This window comes from Trichoderma asperellum, chromosome 5 (genome assembly GCF_020647865.1).
Source record: "Trichoderma asperellum chromosome 5, complete sequence".
In the NCBI taxonomy this organism is placed as follows: Eukaryota; Fungi; Ascomycota; class Sordariomycetes; order Hypocreales; family Hypocreaceae; genus Trichoderma; species Trichoderma asperellum.
Window position 1 is genome coordinate 3,616,633 of NC_089419.1, and position 26,590 is coordinate 3,643,222.

Consider the following 26,590-nt stretch of genomic DNA (forward strand, 5'->3'; position numbering starts at 1 on the left):
GATACCCTTGATCATATTGATGAAATATGGCACTAGTTCACAAAGACTCTTCACTGATGAGAGCTAAGTAGGATGCAGGCTGTGTCTGACTAAATATGTTGTGTTGTACTGTTTCAAACTATAGCCTCGTGTTTTATACCTTGTATTTAGGAGTCGAATATTCGCCTAAAAAAGTGTAACCTCAAATCGGTGAACAAGAGCGAGCAAAGATAAATTTCGAACCGATTCACAAATTTCCTGTGGCTATTTATATGCGTGTGTGGATACCCAGTATAAGATCCAAAATGCGAAGCAACTCATCCACCTCCTCTCAAGAGTCGCAGAAGCAGCCACACATTTCGGTCCTGAGATTCATTTCAACTTTCAATCTAGTTCAAATTATTTCGGCATACATCGCTACTTAATAACTATCTATCCATACTACCTAGGAACTTCAAAATGCACGTCTGCAACTGCCTATGCGGATGCATAAGGGTGGTCGAAAAAGGGAATGCCGACAAGTGCAGACATTGCACCGAATGGCACCATATCATCATTCTTCGACCTCGCAATTCTGCTCCGCCAAGGGAATGAATCCAAAAAATGCCAAATTTCTGGGTTTGGGTAGCGAAACGACCAGAAGCAGTTGTAGTGGAGATGTTGAACGGCACAATCGATGATGATTTGGAGACCGGATTGCTGCCGGACACATGATTGTGATTTGGAACCGGGCCGCTATTTGCACACTCGTCTGTTCAATTTAGATTTAGTCAGTAGACTAACTCTGTTCAAATGACTTGAAAGTTTTGTTACTTCAACTGTGCCGTTATGAAGACAAATTTCATGATACTTCTCACAGTTGTGCCTGTATCCATTATATCTACGGAGCTATTCATATCATAATGAAGTTATCATAGTTTGCAAAGCTTATAACACATGTACATAAACTCAATAACCTCTTAGCAAGGATTGATGCTAGCCGCGCTGCCGGCGTCTTTGGGAATCGCTCCCGCCGCGACAGCAGACTGGTAACACCACCTCCAGTCATCGTACCCAGTGATCCAGTTGCACTTCCACGTCCAAAAGACCCAACCGGCCGACTTCTCAAAGGCGAGCACTTGAGCGGCCCAATACTTCTGGTACCAGTCGGCTTGGTCGGAGCGGTTCTTGATGCCGAGCTCGTCGTTGTCCTGGACATTGTCGGCGACGGAGATGGACCACTCGCCGACAATGACGTTGTCTGCACGCTTATCGCTGCAGGCGGCATTTAGATAGCCATCTTTGGTGGCGGTGATGCTGGTATCCCATTTGAGGTAGCGGTGATCGTCAAAGGCGGCAAAATCGGTGCTGGGTAGAGCGCTGGTTGGGTCTCCAGAGCCCCAGGCAGAGGCCTGTTGTTGTCAATACGTCAGCTTATCTATTGATCAAGAAAAGTTTTCAATAGCTAGTGAGAAGGGTGAACAAACCATGAATTGGATATGAAGACGCTTATCGTCAGAGACACCCAATTTGCTTTCAGTGTCGCGGATGCGGTTCCAGGCAAGAGGGTAGTAGGTATTAACCATATCAGCAGCTTGGTCGGGGAAATCACCAGAGTGGACAGGCTCGTTGAGAACTTCCAGCATGCCGACGGAAGCATAGGTAGCATTGGTGTGAATGCGCTCTGTCATCCACTCAAGGAAGTCGGCTGCTCGCTCATAGTTTGCCTCGGTGTAGAACCCTGGCTGTGAGACTCCCTATTGGTGTACTCTTAGTCGAGAAGTTGGAGATTGAAGGCATTAAACTGCGTCTCTTACATGACCAGTGTATTGTTGGTTAGGGAACTGCGCTCCAGGGCCGGCGTGAAGGTCCATTATGACATAGATACCTGCATCATTGCACCATCCGACTAGACGGTCCAGGTACTGAATACCACCTCGGGGGAAGAATTCACCTTCTTGGACAAGGTCTTCACGGATCCAGAAGCCAACTGGGATACGGACCGTGTTAAGCCCCAGACTTTTCATCTGGGTAATGTCGTCTTGAGTGATCCAGCTGTCCCAGTGCTTCTGGAAGGCGGCATCAGCAGCATCCTGTCCGAGGCTTTGGACACAAGACCATTCGTCATTAAGTCCACCACAGCCCATGCTTGAGAACTCGTCAGAAGCCATCCATGGTTCGATGATGAATTGCGAGCCGAGATTGACACCGCGGAACTTGTCGTTGCCAGGGAGCCATCTCATAACGCCATCGGTATCTCGGCCGAAGACTGTATTATTCGTAAGCTGTTATCCAACAGACAAACAGTGATTATGGCTCTAATTGGACGTTTACTGACCCTTTGCATTGGACTGGGGAGTCCAGGCGCTGGCCAACGTTACCAGAAGCGAAAGGGCATATGTAGACAACATATTGATCATGTACGACCTTGATTAAGCACTTCGAAGGAGTCGTAGATGGCCTGAAAAGGTGTGATTATCTGGGGAGACATCTATGCTCTATATACTCGGGAGTCGAACAGGAAGAGACAGCGAGCAACAATCGGGATCGCCATTTCTGGAAGTGTCGATCAGTTACCGACAATCTTCTTCAAAGATGTTCTAGTCAATCTGAAATATCCATCGGCTTTTGCATGCGCAAACAGCTGGAGAGCTCCGAAGCACTGTGAGGAGGCATAATGTATTAATTGTCAGATTTTCATTTTCCAAGTACACTTCTTAAGAGCTTTCACCATAATCATGCTCAACACCAAACAACTCTAATTTTAACATTATTTAGTTAAAACTACGGGTATAAATGAAGACGTTATTAATATCATGAAGTTATAGTATCACAACAATGTATGGCAACTTGCCCATTTGGTATTTCGTAGACAAGCATGTCATTCGGACCGAATGCCGATCTTGAAAAGAAGCTTCTCTTTACGGTAACGTCCAACTTGAAATGGGCTTTGGGCCACTGCCCCTTAGACACATGCCGATCACTGCCATTCTAGCTGTGTTATGCTTATGCTTGATGTTTTAACTCTACATGTAGTTTACCACTATTATGGCAGTGTTGTGTACCTAAATACACTTTCGGCAATATGTGACAGGTGTTCCAATAGAAGAATAAGTGGATTTGCAGTGGATTCAGCTGCTATATATGGACAACGGCTGGACTTTATACAACGGCTCAACTCTCCACTTCCCCGGTCCTTATTATCTTCTGAATGTCAGATATATTAATGTGGAACCGTTTTTCCACAGGCATAGGGACCGAAGGCTCCGATATGTTTCCTACAAGGTACCAACCTGCGCGGAATGTCGGTAAGTTGATCTCGTTTCAATCTTGGTAAACTCGGAACTGCCTTCCGTCTAAAATTCGAAAGACGTAGTATCACCCATTTTGAGATGAATCTCCCACATAGGGTTACTAAAAAGTAGTTTCCTAAAGCACTGATTTTGTTAATATTCAATTAAGAATACGAATATAAGTACCTCGTATTCAGCATTACAAAACGGTTACCCAAAATAACTTATGCCCCTAAGAACGCAGCTGCCGAATACAGAGCCTGTTGCCCACGGCATTAAGCATATCTAGTAAATGTCAGCTGACGCTCGGCACTTGCAGCAATATATAAGTGCGCCGGTTATCAAACTACGTCTCATCGCACTGTCCCCTGGGTTCAAAACAGAATTATTCTTCTCTGAAGAAAATATCATACATGATGGCCCTGAAAAGTTACTGTCTCTTATTTGGTGCATTGGCCTCGGCCATGGCCCAGCATTCATTATCTCCCAATGGTAGAAAAGCCGGGTCGGCCGGCGACACCGCTCTCGTTTTTTGGAAAGATCACTTGAGTTGGTGGCATGACTGGACACCAGCCCCTTCAAGCCCCAAAGGTGCTGGCCTGGTTCCCGTCTCTATGCTTTGGGGTGGCGGTAACAATGGACCCAAAGACGCTCAGAGGTTGCAACAATTTGAGCATCTCAACTCCACGCCCGCCTATGTCATGGGATTCAATGAGCCTGATTGCTCCGGGGCTGATGTATCTGCAAACATCGACGTCAACACAGGCGTCAGCTTGTGGAACAGTCTGATCGCTCCCATGGGCCAGAAAGGTGCTGTGCTTGGAAGTTCGGCCATGTGTCGCAAGAAGGACGAGTCTTGGCTCAAGCAATTTAACCAGGAGCAAATTACAAAGAGCTGGGATTTCACATCCATTCATATCTTCAAGCCGGACATGGCGGGCGTGCAGGCCGATATCGACTATTACTGGAACACGTATCAGAAGCCACTTTGGGTGACAGGGTTTGCGTGCGTCTTTGACCAAAATAACTTTACTCCATGCACGGATCAGAACCAGATCAACCAGTGGATCAGCGATATTGTAGATCTATTTGAGGCCAACGAGCATGTGTTCGCATATGCATATACTGACGGCCTCGGCTTGGGCTCGGTCTGGCCTCCTGTGAACAGCGATGGAAGTCTCTCTCAGTCGGGCCAGGCATATCTGAGTGCAATTAGCAAATATTACTAAATAGGAAGAAGCGGGAACGCGAAAGGAGTGCATTAATAAAGTAAATGATATGCTATGTATGGCAAGAGTGAGTGCCGGAGAGAAGTTGTGACTAATAGAGAATGATACAAACATATAACTTACAGTTATTATAGTTATTAGATTTAGTATATAAGAATTATATGGGTCCATGTTATGTATTGTGGACGATCTTTGTTAAGAGATACTTTGTATCTCTCATCATGCTCATTGCGGAAACGTATAAACTAGTACATCATTTTCGGACTGTACGATCAAAACCAAAAGCCCAAATTCTCGTAATAACTACTAAATTTCCCGCAAAATTAACCCTTTATAACACATTAAGCCATCATTAGGAATACTATTTATATTGTTACTTTGTAATTCACTTGTTCTTATATTAATTAACATTAGAATGAATACGAATATTATAGATACAGCTCCTATTTAAACTATCAAGTAAGAAAAACCTATAAAACTTAGTCTAGATAATATTAAATAAACAGATATAGAAACAAATAATCCTATTAATGATAATGATGATGCTATGGGGTTTTTACGTATTGTAGTGTAGTATTTCAACTGTTCATGTACATTAGCTATGAAGATCAACCACTTCGCATATCTTACTACATCGGGGTTTTATGCAAATTAACTTGGTCAATTCCGAGATATTGATCTGCGATCTTAGACCCTGTAGAAGGGTTCTTGATTCAGTGAGCTGGCTTGATAATAACAATCTCAAAAGAAAACATCGGATGCTTCTGTAGGGTGCAAATATTCTTTGAGCTAGCGTGGATGAGAGTTTTTTTAGTGTACGCACTGCTCTCATATTACGCATACAATTAAAGGATTGTAATTTAGTATGTAAGAGAAAATGACCATTTTACACAAGTAGAGCATGAATATATTTGAAGAATTCTACTTTCGATTTTCCTATCTATATATCTTTCTTGATCATGACAGTTCTCTTTTATATATATATTTTTTCCCATCCAACACTCATCACCCGACTAGCTTAAGCAAACCCCGTAGGAATGACGGGAGAGAAACCCTTACCCAACTCTTTGATCTTGGCAAGCTCCTTAGGACCTAACTTGGGAGCAGCTTCACCCTCAGCAGGCTTTGCTCTGACGTAGATACCCCTGGGATAGAAGAACTCAAATTCAACAGGCACATCCCACTTCCACACATCAGAGCGGTCTCTGTAGTAGTAAGGCCGACCGTTTTGTTCAATTACGTCGTGCGTCTCACGCAGTTCGATGGCGTGAGCAGTGCGGAACTGGCCCTTGGCAGTAACAGCAATGCAGCAATGCCAAGGAGTCATGGAAAAGTGGTTGGGCTGTGGAACGAGAGGGAAGGACAGCTTGTTGAGACCCGTGGATCGGTGAATAGACAATCGAACGTAGTCAGGGAGACGGTCTTCGATAACCGCAGCAAAAGCCTATTACATAAGAGTTAAGTAAAGACATAAAGAGAGTCAAGCGATGTAACGTACCTTGCCACGAGTAATCATGTCGTGGGCAACTCGCTTAACAACAGTTCTATATTCTCGCTTGGTGGTAACACCAGCGGTAATAGGGCTGTGGCGCATATCTTTGCTCAAGAAGATAATGTAACCGCAGTAAGTGAGGTTGATATCGGCGTCATTGAGAATAGCGTCGCGAGCGTCAAAGTCTGCAGGGAGATACTTTTCCACAAGCATCTTTCGCGAGTCATCAACACATCCCAGGTACTCCTCCTTAGTCATGTGTGGGCTATCGGTAAGACCTAGAAGGTTCATAATTCGGATGAACTTGAGACGGTCGTAGCCCTTCTCAACAGCCATACGTCGGAGGGCACCACCATACTCGTATACCTCCTCGTTGGAAATACCTAGGAGATCATTGTAGACAAGACCGTCTGAAGTGATGGTGACATAGGCTCCAGGGGGATAGATGGCTTGGATATCTTCGCAAAGGTTTTGAAGACGTCCCAACCCTAGCTCTTCACCCAAATCGGGCACGGCACCGAGAACTTTTTCGACCTTGTTGACGCTCTTCCAAGGGAAAGCAGGTAGAACAAGGTCAATAGGCACGTTCGCCTTTACGTGCTTGCGGACACGTGGCTCGAATTTGACACGACCCAGCCAGGGCGAGCCCTCATCGTTTTCTTCATTCTGGCCGTAGCCTTGAATGATAGTCATGATACGTGAAGTGACATCAGTATCCTGTTTCTTGGGAAGATTACTCTTCCTGACTGTGGTGTTAGACTTCTTTTGTGAAGCTGCAGGACGAACCATAAGAGAATTTGGGTCAAGGGAACCAATAGATTGGTTAGAGTCTGATTCAGAATCTGATGAAGCCCCAGAATTGGATGCAGTCCCTGATCCTGTGATGGAGTTGGAGATGATAGGAGTCATGGCATTCTTCCACTGAGAGAGCTCGGTGACTTGAGCTTCAAGCTTGGCCAACCGGTCAAAATTGTTGGTAGAATGGACATCAGTGATGGCATGGCTACCATCTTGCAAATCAACAATGTTGATAGCAATCAACTTAGATGCAAGAACAGACATGATTGTGGTTTCAGATGAAAAGATGAAAGAGGAGCTCCTGAGAAACCGAAGGGGATGAGTGTGTTGAAGATCGAAGGAAAGTGAATATTTGCAACGAGGAACTGCCTGGTTATGTATGCGATGGGAGCACTGAGGCGCAAACGATTGGAGCAGGATGTAACAGATTGTAATGCTTGTCGAATAAGCTAATAGTCCACAAGACTCGTCAATGCTAGCACTTTTTGCTCGTACTGCCCCTTACGAGATATTATACACCAATGATCCCAGCGTATTACATAGAATAGCACACTTCGGCATATTTATATATCTATATATAAATATATAACAGTTGCAAATAATATCAGAAATAATAGTAATAGTAATAATAATAATAATAATAATAATAATTACAAGTAATATTATAAATAATAATATTAATAATAATATTAATAGTTCAGCTAGCTTAATTAAAGTTTAGAATACAACTTGGAGTTTAAAAAAATAAAAACTAGGCTATATTAATATTATATACTATATACAACTAATATTTAGCTTATTAGAAATAGTTTTATAAACAGTTAAAAATAATATATATTATTAATAAAATATTATATCTAAATTAAAAATTTATTTTATATAAATATATCTGACAATAGTGGGCCGAACTTTTATATGAGGAAGTTGATCTCCATCTCTTACTATCCCTCTTCCAAGGCTTGAGCAGCCTCGGCTTTAAGTGATTACGTTACATCTAGCTTGTAAGCGCTACGACGGTTATGGGTTACTAAATGAAAAGCTAGCATCCACGCTAAGATCCATATAAAGCTCTATTTAAGTATAATGCTGTCTCAGGACTGGAACGTCTGTTGTCTGTAGCGCAAGCAAAAACAAGCTTTTAGGCTCGCATATTAGCTACAGCACAAATAACTAGACAAGAAAGGCTACAGGCTTGGTATTCTAAGCTACGGGTAGATCAGATGAAACCGGAGGAAAATTCCCCTCAAAAGAAGTCTGCTTTAGTAATGGAGTAGGAATTTCTAATATCAAATGACAACTGTATACCTGTGTACAAAAGGAGAGTAATAAGCAACGTGCTTTACGTTACACATTACGGATAATTATATTTAGCTAGGATGTAATGTAAAACTCTATTTGTCATTTCCTTGTTCTTGAGCCCAGGCCCACAGGTTTATAACAGTTGTTTATAAAAGAATGCTACATACGAGTGACAGCTTCTTTGATAAGGAAATGCAGGGCGGCGTTAGCTAATTTCGGCAGATCATTTCCGTTTAGCTACACGATTTGCCGCATCGTGGGTGGCATACCACATTCCATAGCACTGTTCTAGCCCCCGATCCACCTGCCTCTCCTCTGTATAGCGCTGACTGCACGGCGTTGTTAGCGCCTGAGGGCTGAATCTCCCCGCTGTCTACATGTTGTGGGGGCTTATGGAAGTGCGCTGCTGCCCCTGCGGGTGGCGCCGTGCCGGGTACTAGCAAGATACTAACAGGGGATTAAAGAGATTTGAGGGCACATGTACTACAAGATCTAGATGGATGCTACGAAGGTGCAGAAGTGCCGTGTCCTCAGTCCATACTACCTTCCTGATAGTTCTTCGCCAGGTATACCGTAGGTATTCTCTATGGCACCCACCGGGATATCTTCAGCTGCTGTTACAATTCTGGCGCGTTATGGCACCTTTTTGAGGCAGACACGTGCCGTTGATCCAGCTCCTACAGCCTCATGTTGTCAGTATACAGCATGCCGAGAGTAGTAAAGATCTGCCACAGAGCTGAATCGTCATCAGCAGCAGAGTGTGCTGTGCTAAGCTAAGCACCTATCTCTCAACTAAATCGGCAACAGAATATTCGCCTTGATCGGAAAGGAACCTAAAAGGCCAACGTAACATTCTCTTACATAACGGCATGCCTCCCTCATTGTGCCGTGCTGACACCAGACCGTAGCACCGCCCTTAAAATTTCATATGGGCGTAGTGCTTGGAAGCTGTAATAAATCAGATTCAAACCTGAAATATCTCAATTTGTTACAGTGATTTTATTACGCCATGATATTATTATATTCTTAGGATAACTTTCAGGCAACGTTAATCGATGCAACCAATTGCAATTTGGATACAATTCCGGTTATTTGAACATAAGACAGTTGAATGACTCAACGTCATCGTAGAAAAGTATTGAATACGCATGTATATATGTATACAGATTTATCTCCTACTAAGCATCTAGAATCAACAACTATTTCTCATGACTCGAGGGTTTGTTCCCAGCCTAGCGGTAAAACTATTAGCCTTATTAGCCATGTTTTCCCTGCCGTGTATTATGAATACTATCCGCAAATACATGTATAGTTTACTGAGCAAACATTGCATTACAGAAGTACCGAAGCAAAGTCCTTATTCAGCAACCCTGCTGATGCACTGTTGACGGTCGCTTTAGCCTGATGTGTTTTTCCAAGAAGCCGTATTCAACATAGCGTGTGGCATGTGCGCTGGACTCAGATTAAACCGCCAATCACAAGCTACATGTCATCGCAAACTCTTAACGTGCACATAAAGCTGGTTCAACAATAGGGCTTACCTGCACTCGTAAAGCTTTGGGGCTGCTCGGAAATCTTTCGTAAGAAATCCTCGAGTTAGGTCGATATTCCCGGAATTTTTGAAAAGTTCTCCTTTTTCCCTTACTAGGCAACTGCTGGGTATATTCACATATACCTTCCGCTTTAACAGCTAGGATCTATGTGGGTGGATCTCTGGTATGTACCCCACGCTCTCCGCCTTATTTTGACATCGCTTGGCATGTAAGACGTGGAGAAATCTTTTGGTCATCAATTAGTATCAGGAAACCTCCTGCCGAGGACCACGAGACTCTTAACCTCCCGCTCTCTCTAGGGCAGCAAAGCAGGAATAGTGAGGCGTATCAGCGGCAAGAAGGAGAAAAATGATGGAATCTGTCGACGAAAAGAAAATTGAGGCCATACCAAATTCTGAATCAGCCTCTGAATCCTTATCGTCCCCTTCGTCGCCTACCACTCTTTCGCCATGGACTGGCTATCTTCAAATCTTAGCCGGCCACTTGATGATCTTTGACACCTTTGGCTACATTGGCTCATGGGGTTTGTTCCAATCCTATTACATTTCCACCCTGGGCCGTTCACAATCAGACATCTCGTGGATTGGGAGCCTCCAAATCTTTCTCATTTATTTTGTCGGAACTTTTTCAGGGCGAGTCCTTGATGCCGGCTACCTACGCACAACCCTGGCTGTTGGCTGCAGCCTCCAGATCATTGGCATCTTCACCACTGCGTCTGCTACTGCCTACTGGCAGATCCTGCTCTCGCAGGGCATCTGCGTCGGCCTCGGCGATGGCCTCATTTTCTGTCCGATGATCTCCCTGATCAGCACTTACTATGAAAAAAATCGAGCCCTAGCGGTATCATTTGCCGCAGCCGGTGCGGCTACCGGAGGAATGGTGTTTCCCTCCATTGCTCGACAACTCATCCCAACACTTGGCGAACCTTGGGCAGTGCGAGTCATGGGCTTTGTGTTCACCTTCAACTCTGTCATTGCTCTGATCGTTGTGCGACCCAAGGTAGCACCACGCAAGTCAGGTGCTTTTATTGAATGGGAGGCTTTTAAAGAGCTGCCTTATCTCTTGTACGCCATCGGCATATTCTTGAGTCTTTGGGGTCTCTACTTTGCCTACTTCTATGCAAGTTTCTCTTATTCCATCGATATGTTGTTTTTCTAACTTGTAATACTAATGCAGATCTCGATATTTGGCTCCAAAATCCTTCATGTCCCATCTGCACCGTCATTTTATCTCATCATAGCCATCAATGGCATCGGCTTACCTGGCCGTATCTTCCCAGCATATCTTGCCACGCACGTTGTGGGAAACGCATTATACGTCCTCATTCCCCTCACATTTAGTGCCGGCGTGTTGCTCTACTTGTGGAAGTATATCACTTCATACAATGGTTTTCTTGCCTGGATCATCGTCTACGGCTTCTTTGCAAATGCTGTGCAAAGTCTCTTTGTCGGCAGCGTCGGTAGCCTGACCAAAGACCCCCAGAAGATGGGCGTCCGGGTAGGAATGATCTTTTCCATCATCAGCTTTGCCTGCCTTACTGGGCCACCTATTGCGGGTGCCCTGATTGACCTTGATAAAGGAAATTTTCTCTATGCCCAAATCTTTGGGATTACTTCAGTAGTCTGCGGCTCTGCCGTGCTCGTTGCCGCTGCTATTGCAAGTAAGAGGTAGAAAGAGATGGTCAAATTTTGTCAAAGAATTGGTCGTAGCAACGTTTCAACTGGAAGGATTTCATATGCTGGATTTCATATTAATATACAAAAGATCTTTGCGGCGTTTTACGTATAAGAAAGACGAATACAATATAGAAATAGAAGTTTCAAGAAGAAAATGAAAGTTATGCAATCATCAAGCGTCTAAACTTGAATAATTTCCGCTACCGATGCAAGGAAAGTATTGTACTTCACACTTGATGAAGATGAAGCGAAAATTCTTAAGGCACAAAAAAAAGACCAAAATCAGGTCCTACTATAGCAGCACAGGGTTAATGCTCCGCGTGTTCTTCAAAATAGCGCTCCATATCGCCCTCCAGAATGTCTTAGCATCCCATATTAACCTTTTTTGCTCCATCTTGTGACAAATGGATATTCAAATTTCTGAGGCCAATAAGGTAATTAACAAAGTCAGCGTAGCATTCATCTTTACCCTGGTGATATTTCAAATGCCAGACTATTTATAAAATACGAAGTGAGTGGCTTTGATTATTATTATTCGGCCTCGGGGAATTATCTGTTTCTCCTAGCCTGCTACATAAGCCTCCGTGAGGATTACTCATATTTGCGTTTAACTGATGCTAGATAGCAACTGGGTTATTTCCGCATAGTTTCCGTCAATGTAAACAAAAGGTCGTCTTAAGAAGGTAGCCACAATCGTGAATACGATGGGACTAACGTAAATGTAAAGCCATATTACTGGAACAACCCCTACAACGAATGCAATGTATGCGGTCAGACTAATCAATCAATCAATCAATATACAGCATTTTGCTTGTTATCTTCTTGTCGTATCTGTATAGCACTAGGTATTTCCTCCACATGAATCCTTACTAGGCGAATTTGCGGAGCTTCTTGATGAAACTCTCGGCCCGCAATAAAACGGGAATTCGCGACGAAGTGTAAGGGTCACAAACTTCTAACATACATATATCCTGACAATCCTAACCTTCAGAAATTGCGCTGGGTCAAGATTCATGTTTTCTATGATTCCTATGGCATCAATTTCTCAGTCCTTTCTTGTACTGTAGATCGTCCGTGAACTATGTAGTGAGCCAGTTACATGCACTTAAGCTTTTAGCCGGATATAACCCTGGTTTTGGCGATTGGCCGATCTCGGGTAACAAACTCGCTGCATTCCATCTATCACAATACAAGATAAGCGTGAGGGGAAAACGCGCTGTGATAACAGAGACAATCTGTTAGATCGGCGGTTGAACTAGGGTAACTCATATATACCTATTCTGTACCTGCATTCGATGAACCGCCAACATGATCGCTCATCCGACGAGACTGAGCCGTTGCTGTGTCGCATGGCTGACAACGACATGACTTCTTCAGCACTAGAGTCGTCTCCTCTCGAGACGGGCGCTGATGCTGCCCTTGCGCGTCGCGTGGTGAAGAAAATTGATCGAGTCATTATACCTCTGCTGTTTGTTACTTACATGCTCAACTTTATGGACAAAGTTATTTTGTCGAGCGCTGCTGTGTTTGGATTGCGCGAAGATACTGTAAGAAATCACGACCCTCTACGGCGACAGCCGCATAATAAGAGAATTCGTAAACTCATCTATATATAGCATCTTGTAGGACAGCAATACAGCTGGGTGAGCAGCATCTTCTACTTTGGTTATCTCATATGGGAGTATCCAACCACGCTGCTTATCGCCCGTCTACCGACTGCCAAGTATCTCACCTTCAACACTCTTGTGTGGGGTGCTGTCGTGGCGCTGACGGCGGCATGTACCAACTTTGGGGGCCTCATGGCCGTGAGATTCCTGTTGGGAATGGCAGAAGCAACCATCACGCCGGCTTTTATGTTTCTGACGTCAACATGGTACACTCGAGACGAGATGCCGACGCGGGTAGGCATTTGGTTTGCGGGCAACTCCATCGGTGGCATCATTTCTAGTCTGATTGCATTTGGGCTTGGACACGTCCATGACAATGTGCATCCATGGCGATGGATGTATATCCTTCTCGGGGTTGTGACATTTCTCTGGAGTATCCCAATGTTTTTCCTTCTCCCAGACAGCATCTCAAAGGCGAAATTCCTCACGGCTGAAGAGCGGGAGATTGCAGCGAACCGCACAATTGTTGCGGGCACAGGAACTACTGAAAATACGCGCTGGAGATGGGATCAATTTGTGGAATGTCTGATGGACCCAAAGACTTGGCTCATCTTTCTTATCGAGCTCATTGGTCAAATGCCCAATAGCGGCACGCAAAGCTTCTCCAACATCATCATCGCGTCCTTCAACTTCACCTCCTTACAATCTACTCTCATCAATATCCCTTATTCCGTTCTCTCTGCAAGTATCATTGCAGGAACCGGGTGGCTTGCTGGCCGCTACCGTACTTTAAACTGCATCCTCATCGTTCTTGTCCTTATCCCATGTGTCGTTGGCTCTGCTGTCATCTACCGCCGCGATTCAGTGCCCCATGGCGTTCAGTTATTTGCGTATTTTCTCCTATCCCCTGGTCCTGCCGCGATGCCTCTCACCATGGCCCTCGTGCAGTCCAACTATCGCGGTGTTACGAAGAAGATGACGGTCACAGCCATGCTCTTTCTTGCATATTGTACAGGTAATATCGCTGGCCCTCAGTTCTTCCGCGCATCTGAAGCGCCAACCTATAAGACGGCTTTCAAGACAATTATGATTTGCTACTGCCTCGTCATATTTCTGGCTGTTGTTTTGAGATTTTATTTGCAGTGGATGAATGCGAAGCGCATGAAGGAAGAGGGCTTTGTTGGAAATGCGGGAGCAGCTGGCGTAGTGGCTGCGGGAAAGGTATCGGATGTTTTAGATGGAAAAGATGTTGCGGAAACAGTTACAGGTATTCAATTACGACCAGAGGATTACGAAGATGTGACAGACTGGAAAACGGTGGGATTTAGATATCGACTGTAGGTAATGATTTACAGTATTGTGCTAATCTGCACAACCTTCTAAATAACACCCATTCATCTCTGCATTATACAAGCGACACGCCTATTTTGAACGTATTCTAGAAAGTTTGTGAGCATAGGGATTTAGGCCAAGTCCATTTACCAACTAAAAGCTACCCGTAAATAAACAGTAAATAAAAACATCAGTCTATTATCGGTTCACTTCACTTCTCATGTACTAATTCTAACAAACGAACCACTTATTTTGTTTCCGATAGCTCAGCTGCCTTGCTATACTCAATAAGAGGTTCGCCACCAGCGACAATGCTATGAAAATGGCCAAGAGTAACTGTTGCTACTTCTTTGCTCTTATCGAGAAAGTTATCTTCATCTGGGGCAATAACGTTCAAGTAGTATGGGTCGTTAAAAGCGTTTAAAAAGTGCTCCAAGCTTGTGATTTCCCATATAACAGCGCCGTCAAAGTCCATAACAGCCAGGGGAAGCGGCGTTGCTGTTAATGGCTGGCGTAGAGCGCTAGATGTGTGGATCTAGTAACACAAGAGAGTTGATTTAGTTAAGCATAGAGAGACGTTCGAAGAATAGTTATGGTTACCTGTGTGTATCCGATTAAGCCATGCTTCTTGGACCAATACGCAATCTTGGGGGCGTGAACATTCCTCCAGTAGTCATAAAACTGCTCCTCTGTGAGGTCAGGTCGGCGTCTGATAAAGCATATTTTGTATAGCGAGGAACTCATGATGAGAAAGTTGAGGTAAATGATGAAAAATTGATGCCAGTATTATTAGACAAGAGATTTAAAAGTCAAAGTCAAATGAATTCATTATGATTGCCTTGATGCGCCACTCGCTGCTGTCGAGATATATATTTATATAGTCTCTACATATACAAACTTCATAAAGCACGCACTCGCCCGTCCTTCGGTCGAACAACCAATCTATTTGAGATCAACACTTAAATTGCGACGTCATTTATACGAGAGAATATGACTTGAACAGCAAAGAATCGGTCAATCGCACTGCCAACTAGGGGTACGCTAAGTGTGGAGAACTTCAACAGCGGCATCTTTCGTCCGCCGAGCTCGGCCGAATGAAATAACGTATGAAAGCCGGCAGCATAAAAATATCATGAAGTGAAGAGGAAGAGGGAGCATCTGGAAAATTCATTGAGGATATGGATCAATAAAATTCTATGTGCCATCATACGTATTTTTCACCATGAGCGAAATTACAAAAGTTATAGTGGTTGGGGTATGTTGGTTTCCACCACAAAACGTCAGTCACATATTCTAACCACGAATAGGCTGGAGGCTACTTGAACCCCATTGTAATTTCGTCCCTGCAGTCGCACGGATTCTCAGTCTCTGTTCTGGTTAGAAACACTTCGAACGTTGTGCCTCCCGCCGGAATCACGGTTTATCGCACCGATTATTCGGACTCTTCTCTTTTGCTTGCATTCAAGGACCAAGATGCTGTTGTTAATACAATTACAATGCCGGACTTTGCAGCGCAAAAGAAAATGATTGATATCGCAGTCCTGGCTAGGGTGAAGCGATTTATACCAGCGGAGTTTGGGATCGATACCTCGAAGGAGGAAACGGTCGAGATCATGACCTTTTTAAAGATGAAGCCACAGATTATACAGTACCTTCGATCTATCCAAGACAAAATAACTTGGACGGGAATCATAACCGGGCCCTTTTTCGACTGGTACGTAATCCACTGTCTTGTACATTATTTTCGTTCAACACATTGCACTATGGCGTTCTTCGAGCAGAGTTGTGCTGACGCAGGATTTTCGAACAGGAGTCTACGTCAGGGATTCTTCTCATTTGATGTCCCATCTCGCACAGCTTACATCCACCAGCCTGGGCACCATATGCACCGCTTCAGTTGGTCGAACTTAGCAAATGTTGCAGAGGCTGTGGCGCATGTCCTTTTGTCCAAAAATTTCCCAATCGTGGACAACCGATACGTGCATGTGAGATCATTCAATGCAAGCCAAGATGAAATTTTGCAGTCGCTTATATCGGCTACGAAACGAGTGGATATCTCAAGGGGCCGGGACCACACTGAGTGGAAGATCATTGATGTTGACCTCGAAGAGAAAGTCTTGGAGGCGCGGAATAAGTTGGCACAGGGCGACTCTGGCAGCCTGGGCTATATTCTTAGTAAAGCAATCTACCGGACTGGAGGCAATTACGATTTGGAGGGCGTCGTGATGAATGAAAAGCTAGGCATGAAGTTGGAAGAAAGCTTAGATGCCACTGTCGAACGAGAAGTGACGATGCTTTCATCTTGATTCAGGCATTTAATTAGGGGCTAGATACAGTCATTTATTATACCGGCTATTGTGGCCCATATGACTGCATTTATAAATATCCTCTCCATCAAGGTATTCATTGTCATTGGATACTTTGAGCTAGGGGCAAATACTTTGCTAAATATCGGCGCAACAATAAGTGGCCAAAAGCCTCCGAATACAAACGATATATTTTACACTAAAACTTGTTCTAATATTAAAGCTGAGTAATAAAAAATTAGAGAACTATTGTATTTTAAAAAACATTAGTAACAAATACTTAATTTTATCCTTCTTTTTATTCTTTTTTATATTAATTTATAGAGATTACCAGATTTTAAATTATATCATTCATATACAATTTACTTATACAGGGTTATGCTTGCAGGTATCGTGTTATTGGCCTTCATTGTTGGTTTAACTGTAAGCTATTACCTATATTTACACCATAATCTTGGAGCAAAGAGTATTAATAAATTCTGAATGATCAAAAGTCTATATATATCCTTCTATTAGACTACTATATTATGTATTTTTTTTTCTCTCTCTATCTCTCTAATTTTCTTCAACATGAAATGATGAAATCCTATAAGTATTTTGTAGGGTGACTTTTGGTGTTCTGAGGTGATGCACCGTCATATTCTTGGACGCTTTTGACTGCATGCATGCAGACCTAGGTATTATATAAGCTGAGGCATGTTCCCATATCTAGTGCTGTTTGCTGTGTCGTATTACATGAAAACATTTGCTGCTGTTCAATATACTAGTTTCTGACGAGACAACTGGAAACGTTCGATAATGACACAATCGATAAAAGTTTCGTAGGATTTATGGCTCGGACGATTAGCAATGAGTTAAATTCAGAGCTGCTTAAACAGTCCTTAGGCTTAAGAAACATTATTTCCAGAACTGGGAAAAGCTAATTTGCCCAGAGTCGTTCACCCCTGCACCATTAGGCAATCGAAACGGCCGACTTCCGCGCTTGGGACAAGCACAAAGGACCATGTATATTAAACGCCTTTGAGCTTTTTGTTTGCTATTGGCTGGCTCTACGCTGTTACTGGTAGTATTGCCCGTTGGACTTTTACTTGCGCCCATTGCCACGTACGCCAAAGGTGTACCAGCATCAGATCAGAGTAGCACTCAAAGTTGCTGAAAGACAAAGCCTTGTAGTTTCGACCAAACCCGGTCATGGTTCACCTGACTACGGGGTACATGTAAGAGATCATCCCCCGTGCTGGCGACCAGGTCGTCGGGACGCCATCGCGATGTAAGGTAAGCCTTAAAGCCTCATAGCTCGAGAACTTCAGCGAGAATCTCGTCATCACTAAGAACACCCCTCCGGCATGGCCAATGATAGGCCTGGACTTACAACCTCCCAAACCGTCTGCTTGCATTAGCAAGGGTGCCGGAGCCCGCCAAGCTAGCTGTTAGGTCCACTTTCGGCTACCAATACCACCATCACTACTGATTCTGGAGTCTGATAAATGGTGGTTAGTTGTGGGAAGGTTCCTGCGCCCTGGGGGCAGACCACCCTGCTGTGCTGTGGGCGAATTTCTCCAAGTCGGCATCCTGTGCTAGAATGCCCCGCCGAACACAAGGCCAATAGGTAGCACCCAACAATATTTCTGCCGTGGAATGATTTGTTTCTTAAAGCATGGCGCATTCGTATACACATAGTCTCCTGGCATGGCGCTGCGGATAGTGCTAGTGAGGGGTTAATAACACAAGTCACCGACTCCATGGAGTGTGAGCGGCCCCTAATAAGTAATCGGGCCAAGTACGAATAGAACGTGGAGATTCCATTTATTTGTACCCACGACCCTCGATCGTTTCACCATCACTTGAGAAACACCAAATCAACCTCGAGATACCTACAGAATGGCTCCATCGTCTGTTCAGCATCGCCCGGGCCACTCGCTGCCGCATCTCAAGGTCCGAAAGGTCCGCAAGGGCACGCGGAGCTGTTGGGAATGTAGGTTTTTTTTTTTCAGGCCGCCAGCATATTCCTGCAATCAGCTTCCACTGGCTATTACCATCCAACTGTTAATCATGATGGATTTCTAGGCAAACGTCGCAAGATCAGATGTACATTCGCTGACGGAGACTCGACCAAATGCGTGTGGTGTCTTTCCCACGGTTCAGCCTGTGTCAGCCAGCAATACCAAGATGACAGCAGCGATCATTCGCGCTCTCAAAACATGGAAGAGCGGGTGCTTCGTGTAGAGAGTTTATTAGAACGAGTACTTGAAAAGCTGGAGGCTGGAGCCCAGCATACGCAGCAGACCACGGAGTCCTCGGAACACGCGACAACTACCGAGGATAGCACCGGAATCGACGTTATTAACACGGATTCGATATCAGCACCCTCTTCAACATCTAACGTGGTTTCTGTCTTTCACAACGCTTCTGTAGGCTGCTTTCCCCCCCCCCTTCCATACTAGCATGAAATATTCGCTAAATCCCTCTCTTCACTCCTTCTAGTTTATGTTGGAAATTGGTGGTGAAGGGATATCTTCCACAGATGCATCAGCCTCAACACTAGATGGCAACCGAGCCCTGGTGCCCGGCAGCACGAGAATGTGGCCGAAACTAGGGAGAATATCTCGCATGCTGCTAGAGCTTACACCGCCTCGTGCAGTTGTTGAACTCATCGATAGCGAAAGCTCACCCTGGATCGGTCAATTGCTGCGGCCCCTACCTTCTCTTCGTCAATCCCTCAAATTTTCGCTAATCAGAATGCTGCCGATCGAACCGACACCTGCTAGGCATCCGACAGTTATTGCAAGAGCTTTAATGGTCATTGTTATATGTCTACAACAGCTTCCAAAGAGTACAGATATGAAGAAGTACCGATTACCATCTTCGCGAAACGAATACATGGAACAGGTTACGACAGCTATAATCTCCTTGGTGACATCTGATGACGAGATTATTGCCACAAACGAGGGCCTGGAATGCCTACTTCTCATCTCCATCTTCTTTGTCAACTCAGGCAGACCGCGGCGGGCATGGCTTAACAATCGAAGAGCTTTAGCAGTCGCGCAACTAATGGATCTCCACAGGGCCTCTGTGCACGATACCGAGGAGGACGGCAGCATAGTGGGTATCTGGCCTCATCTTCTGCACCACGACCGTCATCTCTCTCAGATTCTCGGATTCCCCTGCGGAATTATAGATTCGTACGAGCCTTTCGTGTTAGACGACCTCGCATTTATGCAACACTTGAGTGAAAGCCAGCAAGATATGCTTTACCAAAGGCAGCTTGACAGGATCACCGCCCTTTTGATCGAGAGAGATCAACGCTCTCCAACACTAGCAGTCCCCATCATGATGTCCATCGATAGTGCACTGGGTAGTTTGGCAAAAGCCATGCCGTATTCATGGTGGCATCCGTTTGACCGGGTCTCAGGAAGCCAAGCAGGAGCAATGGGCATGCTCTACAGTCGATATAACGTTCAACTATGGCACCATCACCTCGACATGTCGAATCACCTACCGTTTATGCTCGATGTTACAGACGAACGGCGAGGCGAGTACAGCAGGATTCAGTGTCTCAGGGCCGCACGAGAGCTCATCAAAGTCTATATCCCACTGCGAACGACATTTGGCATGTTCTCCTGCTGCATGACAAATTTCCAAGCATTCACAGCCGCAGTGGCTATCATCTTCAACATGTTTCTACAGACACCAACAGCCGAATTCGAAGTTTTGTCTGGCCAGAGAGCCGGAGACTGGGCCCTGATTGCGGCTATTATCGACGTCTTGGATGCGGCAATTGAGCGATTCGACGACCGCGTGGCGCTACAAGCGCGCGATGTTCTAAAGCTGCTCCAAGCAATAGAGAATGACCCCAAAAGCCTGAAGGGCGACAAGTTTCACTTTACGATACCCTATTTCGGGGTCATCTCCATTGCTCGGAAGATGCCTGCCGGCGAGCCAAGCGATGCGACGGTAATGCAGACCGACAACACCAATGGCGACCACATGACCGATCCTTCACTAGGCCTGGATTATTCGCCGTCGTTTATGACCACAATCGACTTTATGGGGCCTAATACTGCGGTTGACGTTGACGAGCTGATGAAGCAGTGGTTGGCCGAGGAGGTGTAGTCGGTTCTCTCGAAACAGCAAATACCACTAGGTCTTCGGAGAACAAGGATCTAGTTCCTTTATAGTGAAGGCATTCACGTCAGCAGACTAATTTTGACATATTAATTTCTTGCTGGCAGTTTCCCCATGCGGGATAAAGGTCAAAGCTCGGCGTTCAAGGGAGTAGGCCGATTATATAGGCAAAAGCGGCAGTGGCTTCATGCAATACTACGGCATGGTAGTATCGATACCCTCATATACAGCAATTGAATTCAAGGATCATTTAGGTTCTTATATGTCTGCTACGTGCGCAGTCCCAGTTCGTGCTAGGTTGAGGCTATCGCTTCGCGGATGCGGAAATAAGCTACGCAAGACGCGTGAGATTCGGAAATCGGGATTAGAGATGCTAACCCAGAGCGCGTATTGAGCACATTACTGTATCACCAACTCTTCTGGCATGGACAGGGATTTGTAAGCTGCTCGGAACTAGCCGAGGTAAGCAGCGCACATGTCTATGGTCTTTGAGTAATGGCAGAGACAGGAACTCGTTGCCTTGACAAGCGAAGCCATAGTATCGCGTATTTCAACATCATGGATAGCACGATTAGATATAATAGGATAGAAAAAAAATCCTCAATGTTTAAGGGCAATTTTGCATTTAGGGCAAAGTTTATTGCTTTACTGCGGAAACAACACAAACAAGCCAGATCAATATACTGCACTTAGTTTGTTGTTTTAAGCTTTGCATTACGTTTAAAACTATATAGGGAGTATATACAATACCAATAGTATGATACACGTAATACCTAATATACTCTCTTTTCCTCTAGTTTCTTTGGTGTTCCATTCATGCAACTTACTCTATAGGCTTACTCATGCATGATAAGCCTATCCTTTTTCGCATTTTATAAAGAAACCCCTCGTAAGCATGCAGATGGGTGCTAACCATGAGATATCCTACAATTTGTTGAATTATGAGTTCCCGAGACGCAAGCGGTAGTAGTGCTATGTTTGAGCTTCCTCCTCTGGTATTCCCCGTGTATCCCCGAGCTTATTCACCGTTATTCCGTACTCCATAGTGTAGCTTCTGCTTTCCCAAACCCCGGCTTTATATTAACATTATGCATTATTATGTAATTCGCTGCATTTATGCTTACTTTCGGAAAACATGATTGACTGCCCCGTATTCCCTTCTTTTGTAGCTCTGCTATGAGTTTTGCCTGTGAATAGGAAACAACGAACTTCATCTCCGGGAAACCAATCTTTCAGATCATAGTTACGAGGTGCATTGTGGCATCCCTCCTGATATATCACTCTACTACATAGTATAAGATCCTTGATCCTTGAAGATACTGCCTATCTACTATACTATTTCACACAGTCGAGGAGATAAGAAGGCTTATGAGGTATGCAGTGCGTCTCTAGGGCGTGAGCCAAAATGAAGGGACCCCTGTCTATGGCGTGTCTTTAATAGTTTCTATCATTCTCTGGCATGACGTATCGGGAGCACTCCTCGCACACCAAGATTTAAAGTATGGCTCTTATAAAGCACCCCAAGTATTTCGTATGTATTTCACACTACCCGTAGGTATACAAGCCATTGGCAGACATCAATGTCAACGCCACTGTAGGGCTGAACCGTTTCCCCAGATCGGTTACGACCAGGGCCTTTCTTTCCTTGTAGCATTCGAATCCTCTCCAACATAATGTCCTGTTCTTGATTTCATGGAAGATATTATGCTAAGACTACCAATACCAATGTTGTTTGTGAATGTGGCTGCCAAGCTTAAGAGGAGCCAAGAGGCTAGGGTGAACACAATACAAATAAATAAAGACTGCCAATTAACCATAACTACAATTTGACAGGGCCTAACATATGTATCTACTGGGTCAACAGCGCTCGATACGTAAAGGTGGAAATACTATTTATTTATATCTTTCATTTATAGTCCAATGTAATTCATGATTCCACAGCTAGAACAAAGAAGGTTACTATTTTGCTAGCCTTTTTAGGCCAAATCGTTTCCCACGGCAGCTATTTTACTTACAGACAAAGGGACCCACGATTTAACTCAATGAGAGGGGGCGCAGCCACATAGTGATGGATGTAATCTTGCCAAAAATATGACAGATTGGATATGGCCAATCCTCGCATCATGTCAGTGCCGCAATCGTGTCAAGATAGCTAGGCCTGCTTATAGCTTCATCGGCTAACTGATGGTTTAGTATTGCAAGTAAGGACGAAAAAGAGACTGGCGGCTAAGATAAGATCCATCAACACAAGTGGTCTATTATTGTCTCTTCCCCTCTATGTTTATCTTTTGGTAAGCTAAAGATGCTATAAGACCCAAGGCTATGGATCACCCTGGAAAGACAGGACCCGCATCAGCTACGAGAATTTTTCAGTGCGTTTCGAATCGTCAACAGAGTGTTGCGATTTCAGTCACGCGAGGTGATTTCTTTTTATGGCCGTTACAGAGGCTATGAGTTTGCCCATGTAGCCAAAACCGATTCTGTCATACCCCTTTTATTGAAATACAGCAAACATATCATGTGTAGGTGGATAGTAAATATATCTTGATTATCTCATCATCACCTTGGAGGTCCCCTAAAGCCCCACGTCGATGGGATCGTACCCACGCGGTATTAGTCTCAGCCTCACGCTTGGGCCCGTGTCAGCATTTAACAAGGAGTAAAGCGATTTCAACTCTACAATATGCTCCGTACTCGACACAGCCCGAATGTCTATTCGGTCAAGCCGCCGGGGAGCGCCGCTCGCCCCTGTATCATAATTTTAGCAGTGCTTACTAGCTTCTTGGTGTTCCCTAAGAATAGCTGCTTAATGTGGACTACTCACTGCCGATCGTCGTGAAACGCAGTGGGGGACGGTTTCTAACCAATGAATCTGAACCATCTTTTATGAACAGGACCACTGAGTGAAGGCCACAGTAAGACGCAGCGCCCCATTTATCACGGACGTGACCATTTCCACCATTGTGAGCTCAACCGTCTCGGAGAGCTTACCTAGTTGTTCGAGATCGGCGGAGAGGTCCTGAAGTGATCTGCGTTGCGATTTTGACGGGCTTCCTGATAGGCTTGTGGATGTCTAGTATAGGCAGGACACAATGGACAGCCTGCAACATTATGAGCCCCGGGCCGATGGGCATGAAGACCCGGTCCGAGGAGTAATTGCAGCAGCGAGACAAGCGAAATTCTTTATATAGCTTTCGATGATTTCCGGGGTGTCTGTCATGTTTTTAATCACGCGGCACTCGTGGGTGTAGCCAACCACCAGGATACTGCTTCTTTTATTACGAGCACCGTCTCGTTTTTCATTCCTTTATACTGCCTTTTGTGTTCTAACACTCTAGCTTCAGTCTCTCCTTCACCATGTTGAAGTCCCTCACCGCTGCGGTGGCCTTCCTGGGCGCCGTTACAGCCTCGCCAGCAGTTCTCCGCCATCATGGCCGCTCTGCACTTCAGCCTCGAGCAAATAGCTCCTTTTGGTATGCTTCTATGGACCACACTGGTCAGTTCAAGGGCTCTGCGCCTTATGTATCAGATCCCGATTCGTACAACGTGTTTGTTGCCGTCAACCCTGGTGACGCCGGTTCTCTTCAGAATGCCATCGACTCAGCTGGTAGCGGCAACCGACAGAACGAATGGCTGGCATCGCAGCCTCGTGTCGTGTACATCCCATCTGGAACATACGAGCTCCAGAACACTCTCAACATGCGGACTGACACCATTCTATTCGGTGATGCTACCAACCCTCCCGTCATCAAGGCCGCGGCAGGATTCAGCGATAAGTACCTCGTCAACGGCCAGGACCCCTCGACAGGTGAAGCCGGCGAACTTTCCTTTGCTGTTGGACTGAAGAATGTTATTTTGGACACTACTGCTGTGGATGGAAGCTCTGGTATCTCTGCTCTTTACTGGGGTGTTGCTCAAGCTTGTCAGCTACAGAACGTCAAGATCACCCTTGCGCCCTCAGTCAACGGCAAGGGCCACACCGGTGTTCAGCTGGGTCGTGGATCTACTCTTGCACTTGCTGATATCCGAATTGAGAATGGCCAGACTGGTATTTGGCACAACGGCCACCAACAGGCTCTCTACAAGAGCATCTACTTCTACAAGAACACTGTTGGCATGCTCATCAGCGGCGGCAACACCATCAGTCTCTTGAGCCCTACCTTTGATTCCGTTGGTACTGGTGTTTCCAATACTGGTGGCAGCCCCTTCATCGGAATTGTCGATGCCACATCTATCAACTCAGGCGTTACTTTCACAACCTCCGTTTATCCTTCCATTGTCATCGACAACTTGACCAAGGATTCCGACTCCGATGTTGCTGTTATCCGCGGCACAACAACTGTCGGCGCATCAAAGAACGTCATCAACTACAGCTACGGAAACACTGTTGGAGGTAACCCTGTTTACGGCGGCGTTAACGGCAACACGACTCGCCCTAGCGGTGTTGCCCCTGGCGGTCGTATTCCAGCTGTCGTCGTGCCCAACTACGCTAATAGCCCTGTGAGCGACTTCATCAATGTTAAGGATCCCAGCCAGAATGGAGGCCAGACCGTCAAGGGTGATGGCAGCACCGATGACTCTGCTGCCCTTAACAAGGTCCTCCAGTTCGCCGCCACTAACAACAAGATTGCTTACTTCCCCTTTGGCGACTACCGTGTTGAGTCTACTCTCCTGGTCCCGGTTGGCTCCCAGCTTGTTGGAGAGGCCTGGGCAACTATTTCTGGCGGTGGTGACTTTTTCAAGGACTCATCCAACCCCAAGCCTGTTGTCCAAGTCGGCAACGAAGGCGATGTTGGTGTCGCCCAACTCCAGGACTTCCGCTTCACTGTCTCCGACGTTCTGCCTGGTGCCATCATTGTCCAGTTCAACGCAGCCGGTGACAAGCCTGGTGATGTCGCGCTTTTCAACTCTCTCGTAACCGTCGGCGGAACTCACGGTGCCAGTGCCTTGACCAACGCGTGCACCGACGCCAGCAACGAATGCCAGGCAGCTTTCATTGGCCTGCACTTCACCGAAAACTCTTCGGTCTACGTTGAGAACACTTGGAACTGGGTTGCTGACCACATCACCGAGGGCTTCAACGGAGGATCTAACATTGCCGCAAAGGGCGGTGCTTTGGTCGAGTCCACCAAGGGCACTTGGCTCAACGGTCTCGGTAGCGAGCACTGGTGGCTGTACCAGCTCAACCTCAAGTCTGCCAGCAACGTTGCCGTCACTCTCCTGCAGAGTGAAACCAACTACGACCAGGGCGACAACACTCAGCAAGTCCCTCCTGCGCCGTGGACTGCCGATGTCAAGGGCTGGGGTGACCCTGATTTCTCTTGGTGTGATGATACTGCGCGTTGCCACATGGGCCTTGCCAACTTTGTCCAGGGGGGCTCTGACATTTACTACTACGGCTCTGCTTCTTGGGCCTTCTTCAGCGGCCCCGGATACCAGGGCTGCTCTGGTTCCTATCAGTGCCAAGGTACGTTCATGATAAACTATTTCAAAGTCACTATTTACTAACATGAAACAGATTACATGCACTTCATCTCATCGACTCCCACAAACCTTCAGATGTACGGAATGTGCTCCAAGGACACTTCAGTTGCTCTCCGCCTGGGCGACGGTACCAAGATCAATGCCCAGCCTGACTTCACTGGAGGCTGGAGCCCTGGTGCCGACATTGGTCGCTACACTTCTTAAACGTTTTGAGATGATGAAAGCTTTTGATTATAAAGAGTAAATGTAATATGCCTGTATATTAAGTGGTCTTTGCATATAATTTGTGCTTCTCTGTCTATAGAACGTTTTCTTTATTGAAGCAAAATAGATATCCTTTCTGATTTGTGATTGAAACCATGGACAAGTTTCGAAATTTTGAAGCTGCAAGTCTTCTCACATATTCTGTCTTTGTCAAATTTTGTCCAGTTGTGAGTG

The 26,590-nt window shown here is 45.4% G+C and overlaps 9 protein-coding genes across 10 annotated transcripts; 6 read left to right on the forward strand and 3 right to left on the reverse strand.

Annotated features, from left to right (window-relative positions):
* Nucleotides 1-938: 938 nt before the first annotated feature.
* TrAFT101_009319 (uncharacterized protein) lies at nucleotides 939-2,369 on the reverse strand (the record flags this gene model as incomplete). The annotated part of the gene is made up of 4 exons (XM_066128616.1): nucleotides 939-1,370; nucleotides 1,446-1,715; nucleotides 1,776-2,227; nucleotides 2,297-2,369. The coding sequence occupies 4 exons, from the start codon at nucleotides 2,367-2,369 to the stop codon at nucleotides 939-941; spliced, it is 1,227 nt and encodes a 408-aa protein (XP_065984736.1).
* Nucleotides 2,370-3,715: 1,346 nt separating this feature from the next.
* TrAFT101_009320 (uncharacterized protein) lies at nucleotides 3,716-4,480 on the forward strand (the record flags this gene model as incomplete). The annotated part of the gene is made up of 1 exon (XM_024901409.1): nucleotides 3,716-4,480. One exon carries the CDS (start codon nucleotides 3,716-3,718, stop codon nucleotides 4,478-4,480), a length of 765 nt encoding a protein of 254 aa, XP_024755321.1.
* Nucleotides 4,481-5,359: 879 nt separating this feature from the next.
* On the reverse strand, nucleotides 5,360-7,276 carry TrAFT101_009321 (uncharacterized protein). Its single transcript, XM_024901407.2, has 2 exons — nucleotides 5,979-7,276; nucleotides 5,360-5,924 (listed from the first exon to the last, which is right to left on the reverse strand). The coding sequence occupies exons 1-2, from the start codon at nucleotides 7,032-7,034 to the stop codon at nucleotides 5,499-5,501; spliced, it is 1,482 nt and encodes a 493-aa protein (XP_024755320.2). The 5' UTR covers nucleotides 7,035-7,276; the 3' UTR covers nucleotides 5,360-5,498.
* Nucleotides 7,277-9,288: 2,012 nt separating this feature from the next.
* On the forward strand, nucleotides 9,289-11,495 carry TrAFT101_009322 (uncharacterized protein). The gene is made up of 2 exons (XM_024910364.2): nucleotides 9,289-10,741; nucleotides 10,799-11,495. Exons 1-2 carry the CDS (start codon nucleotides 9,971-9,973, stop codon nucleotides 11,291-11,293), a joined length of 1,266 nt encoding a protein of 421 aa, XP_024755319.2. The 5' UTR covers nucleotides 9,289-9,970; the 3' UTR covers nucleotides 11,294-11,495.
* A 1,009-nt stretch (nucleotides 11,496-12,504) lies between these two features.
* On the forward strand, nucleotides 12,505-14,357 carry TrAFT101_009323 (uncharacterized protein). Its single transcript, XM_024901397.2, has 2 exons — nucleotides 12,505-12,845; nucleotides 12,915-14,357. The coding sequence occupies exons 1-2, from the start codon at nucleotides 12,594-12,596 to the stop codon at nucleotides 14,244-14,246; spliced, it is 1,584 nt and encodes a 527-aa protein (XP_024755318.2). The 5' UTR covers nucleotides 12,505-12,593; the 3' UTR covers nucleotides 14,247-14,357.
* A 6-nt stretch (nucleotides 14,358-14,363) lies between these two features.
* Nucleotides 14,364-15,102, reverse strand: TrAFT101_009324 (uncharacterized protein). Its single transcript, XM_024902166.2, has 2 exons — nucleotides 14,838-15,102; nucleotides 14,364-14,772 (listed from the first exon to the last, which is right to left on the reverse strand). The coding sequence occupies exons 1-2, from the start codon at nucleotides 14,979-14,981 to the stop codon at nucleotides 14,485-14,487; spliced, it is 432 nt and encodes a 143-aa protein (XP_024755317.1). The 5' UTR covers nucleotides 14,982-15,102; the 3' UTR covers nucleotides 14,364-14,484.
* Nucleotides 15,103-15,459: 357 nt separating this feature from the next.
* TrAFT101_009325 (uncharacterized protein) lies at nucleotides 15,460-16,599 on the forward strand (the record flags this gene model as incomplete). Its single annotated transcript, XM_024902165.2, has 3 exons — nucleotides 15,460-15,492; nucleotides 15,545-15,951; nucleotides 16,048-16,599. 3 exons carry the CDS (start codon nucleotides 15,460-15,462, stop codon nucleotides 16,541-16,543), a joined length of 936 nt encoding a protein of 311 aa, XP_024755316.1. The 3' UTR covers nucleotides 16,544-16,599.
* A 1,513-nt stretch (nucleotides 16,600-18,112) lies between these two features.
* On the forward strand, nucleotides 18,113-21,298 carry TrAFT101_009326 (uncharacterized protein). Of its 2 annotated transcripts, XM_024904618.2 has the most exons (3): nucleotides 18,113-18,518; nucleotides 18,611-18,954; nucleotides 19,028-21,298. In XM_024904618.2, the coding sequence occupies exons 1-3, from the start codon at nucleotides 18,425-18,427 to the stop codon at nucleotides 20,654-20,656; spliced, it is 2,067 nt and encodes a 688-aa protein (XP_024755315.1). In that variant the 5' UTR covers nucleotides 18,113-18,424; the 3' UTR covers nucleotides 20,657-21,298. The 2 variants fall into 2 exon arrangements, with proteins under 2 accessions (XP_024755315.1, XP_065984737.1); XM_066128617.1 differs by having other exon boundaries at nucleotides 18,611-21,298.
* Nucleotides 21,299-23,373: 2,075 nt separating this feature from the next.
* Nucleotides 23,374-26,514, forward strand: TrAFT101_009327 (uncharacterized protein). The gene is made up of 2 exons (XM_024901393.2): nucleotides 23,374-26,135; nucleotides 26,187-26,514. Exons 1-2 carry the CDS (start codon nucleotides 24,026-24,028, stop codon nucleotides 26,354-26,356), a joined length of 2,280 nt encoding a protein of 759 aa, XP_024755314.1. The 5' UTR covers nucleotides 23,374-24,025; the 3' UTR covers nucleotides 26,357-26,514.
* The last annotated feature ends 76 nt before the right edge of the window (nucleotides 26,515-26,590 follow it).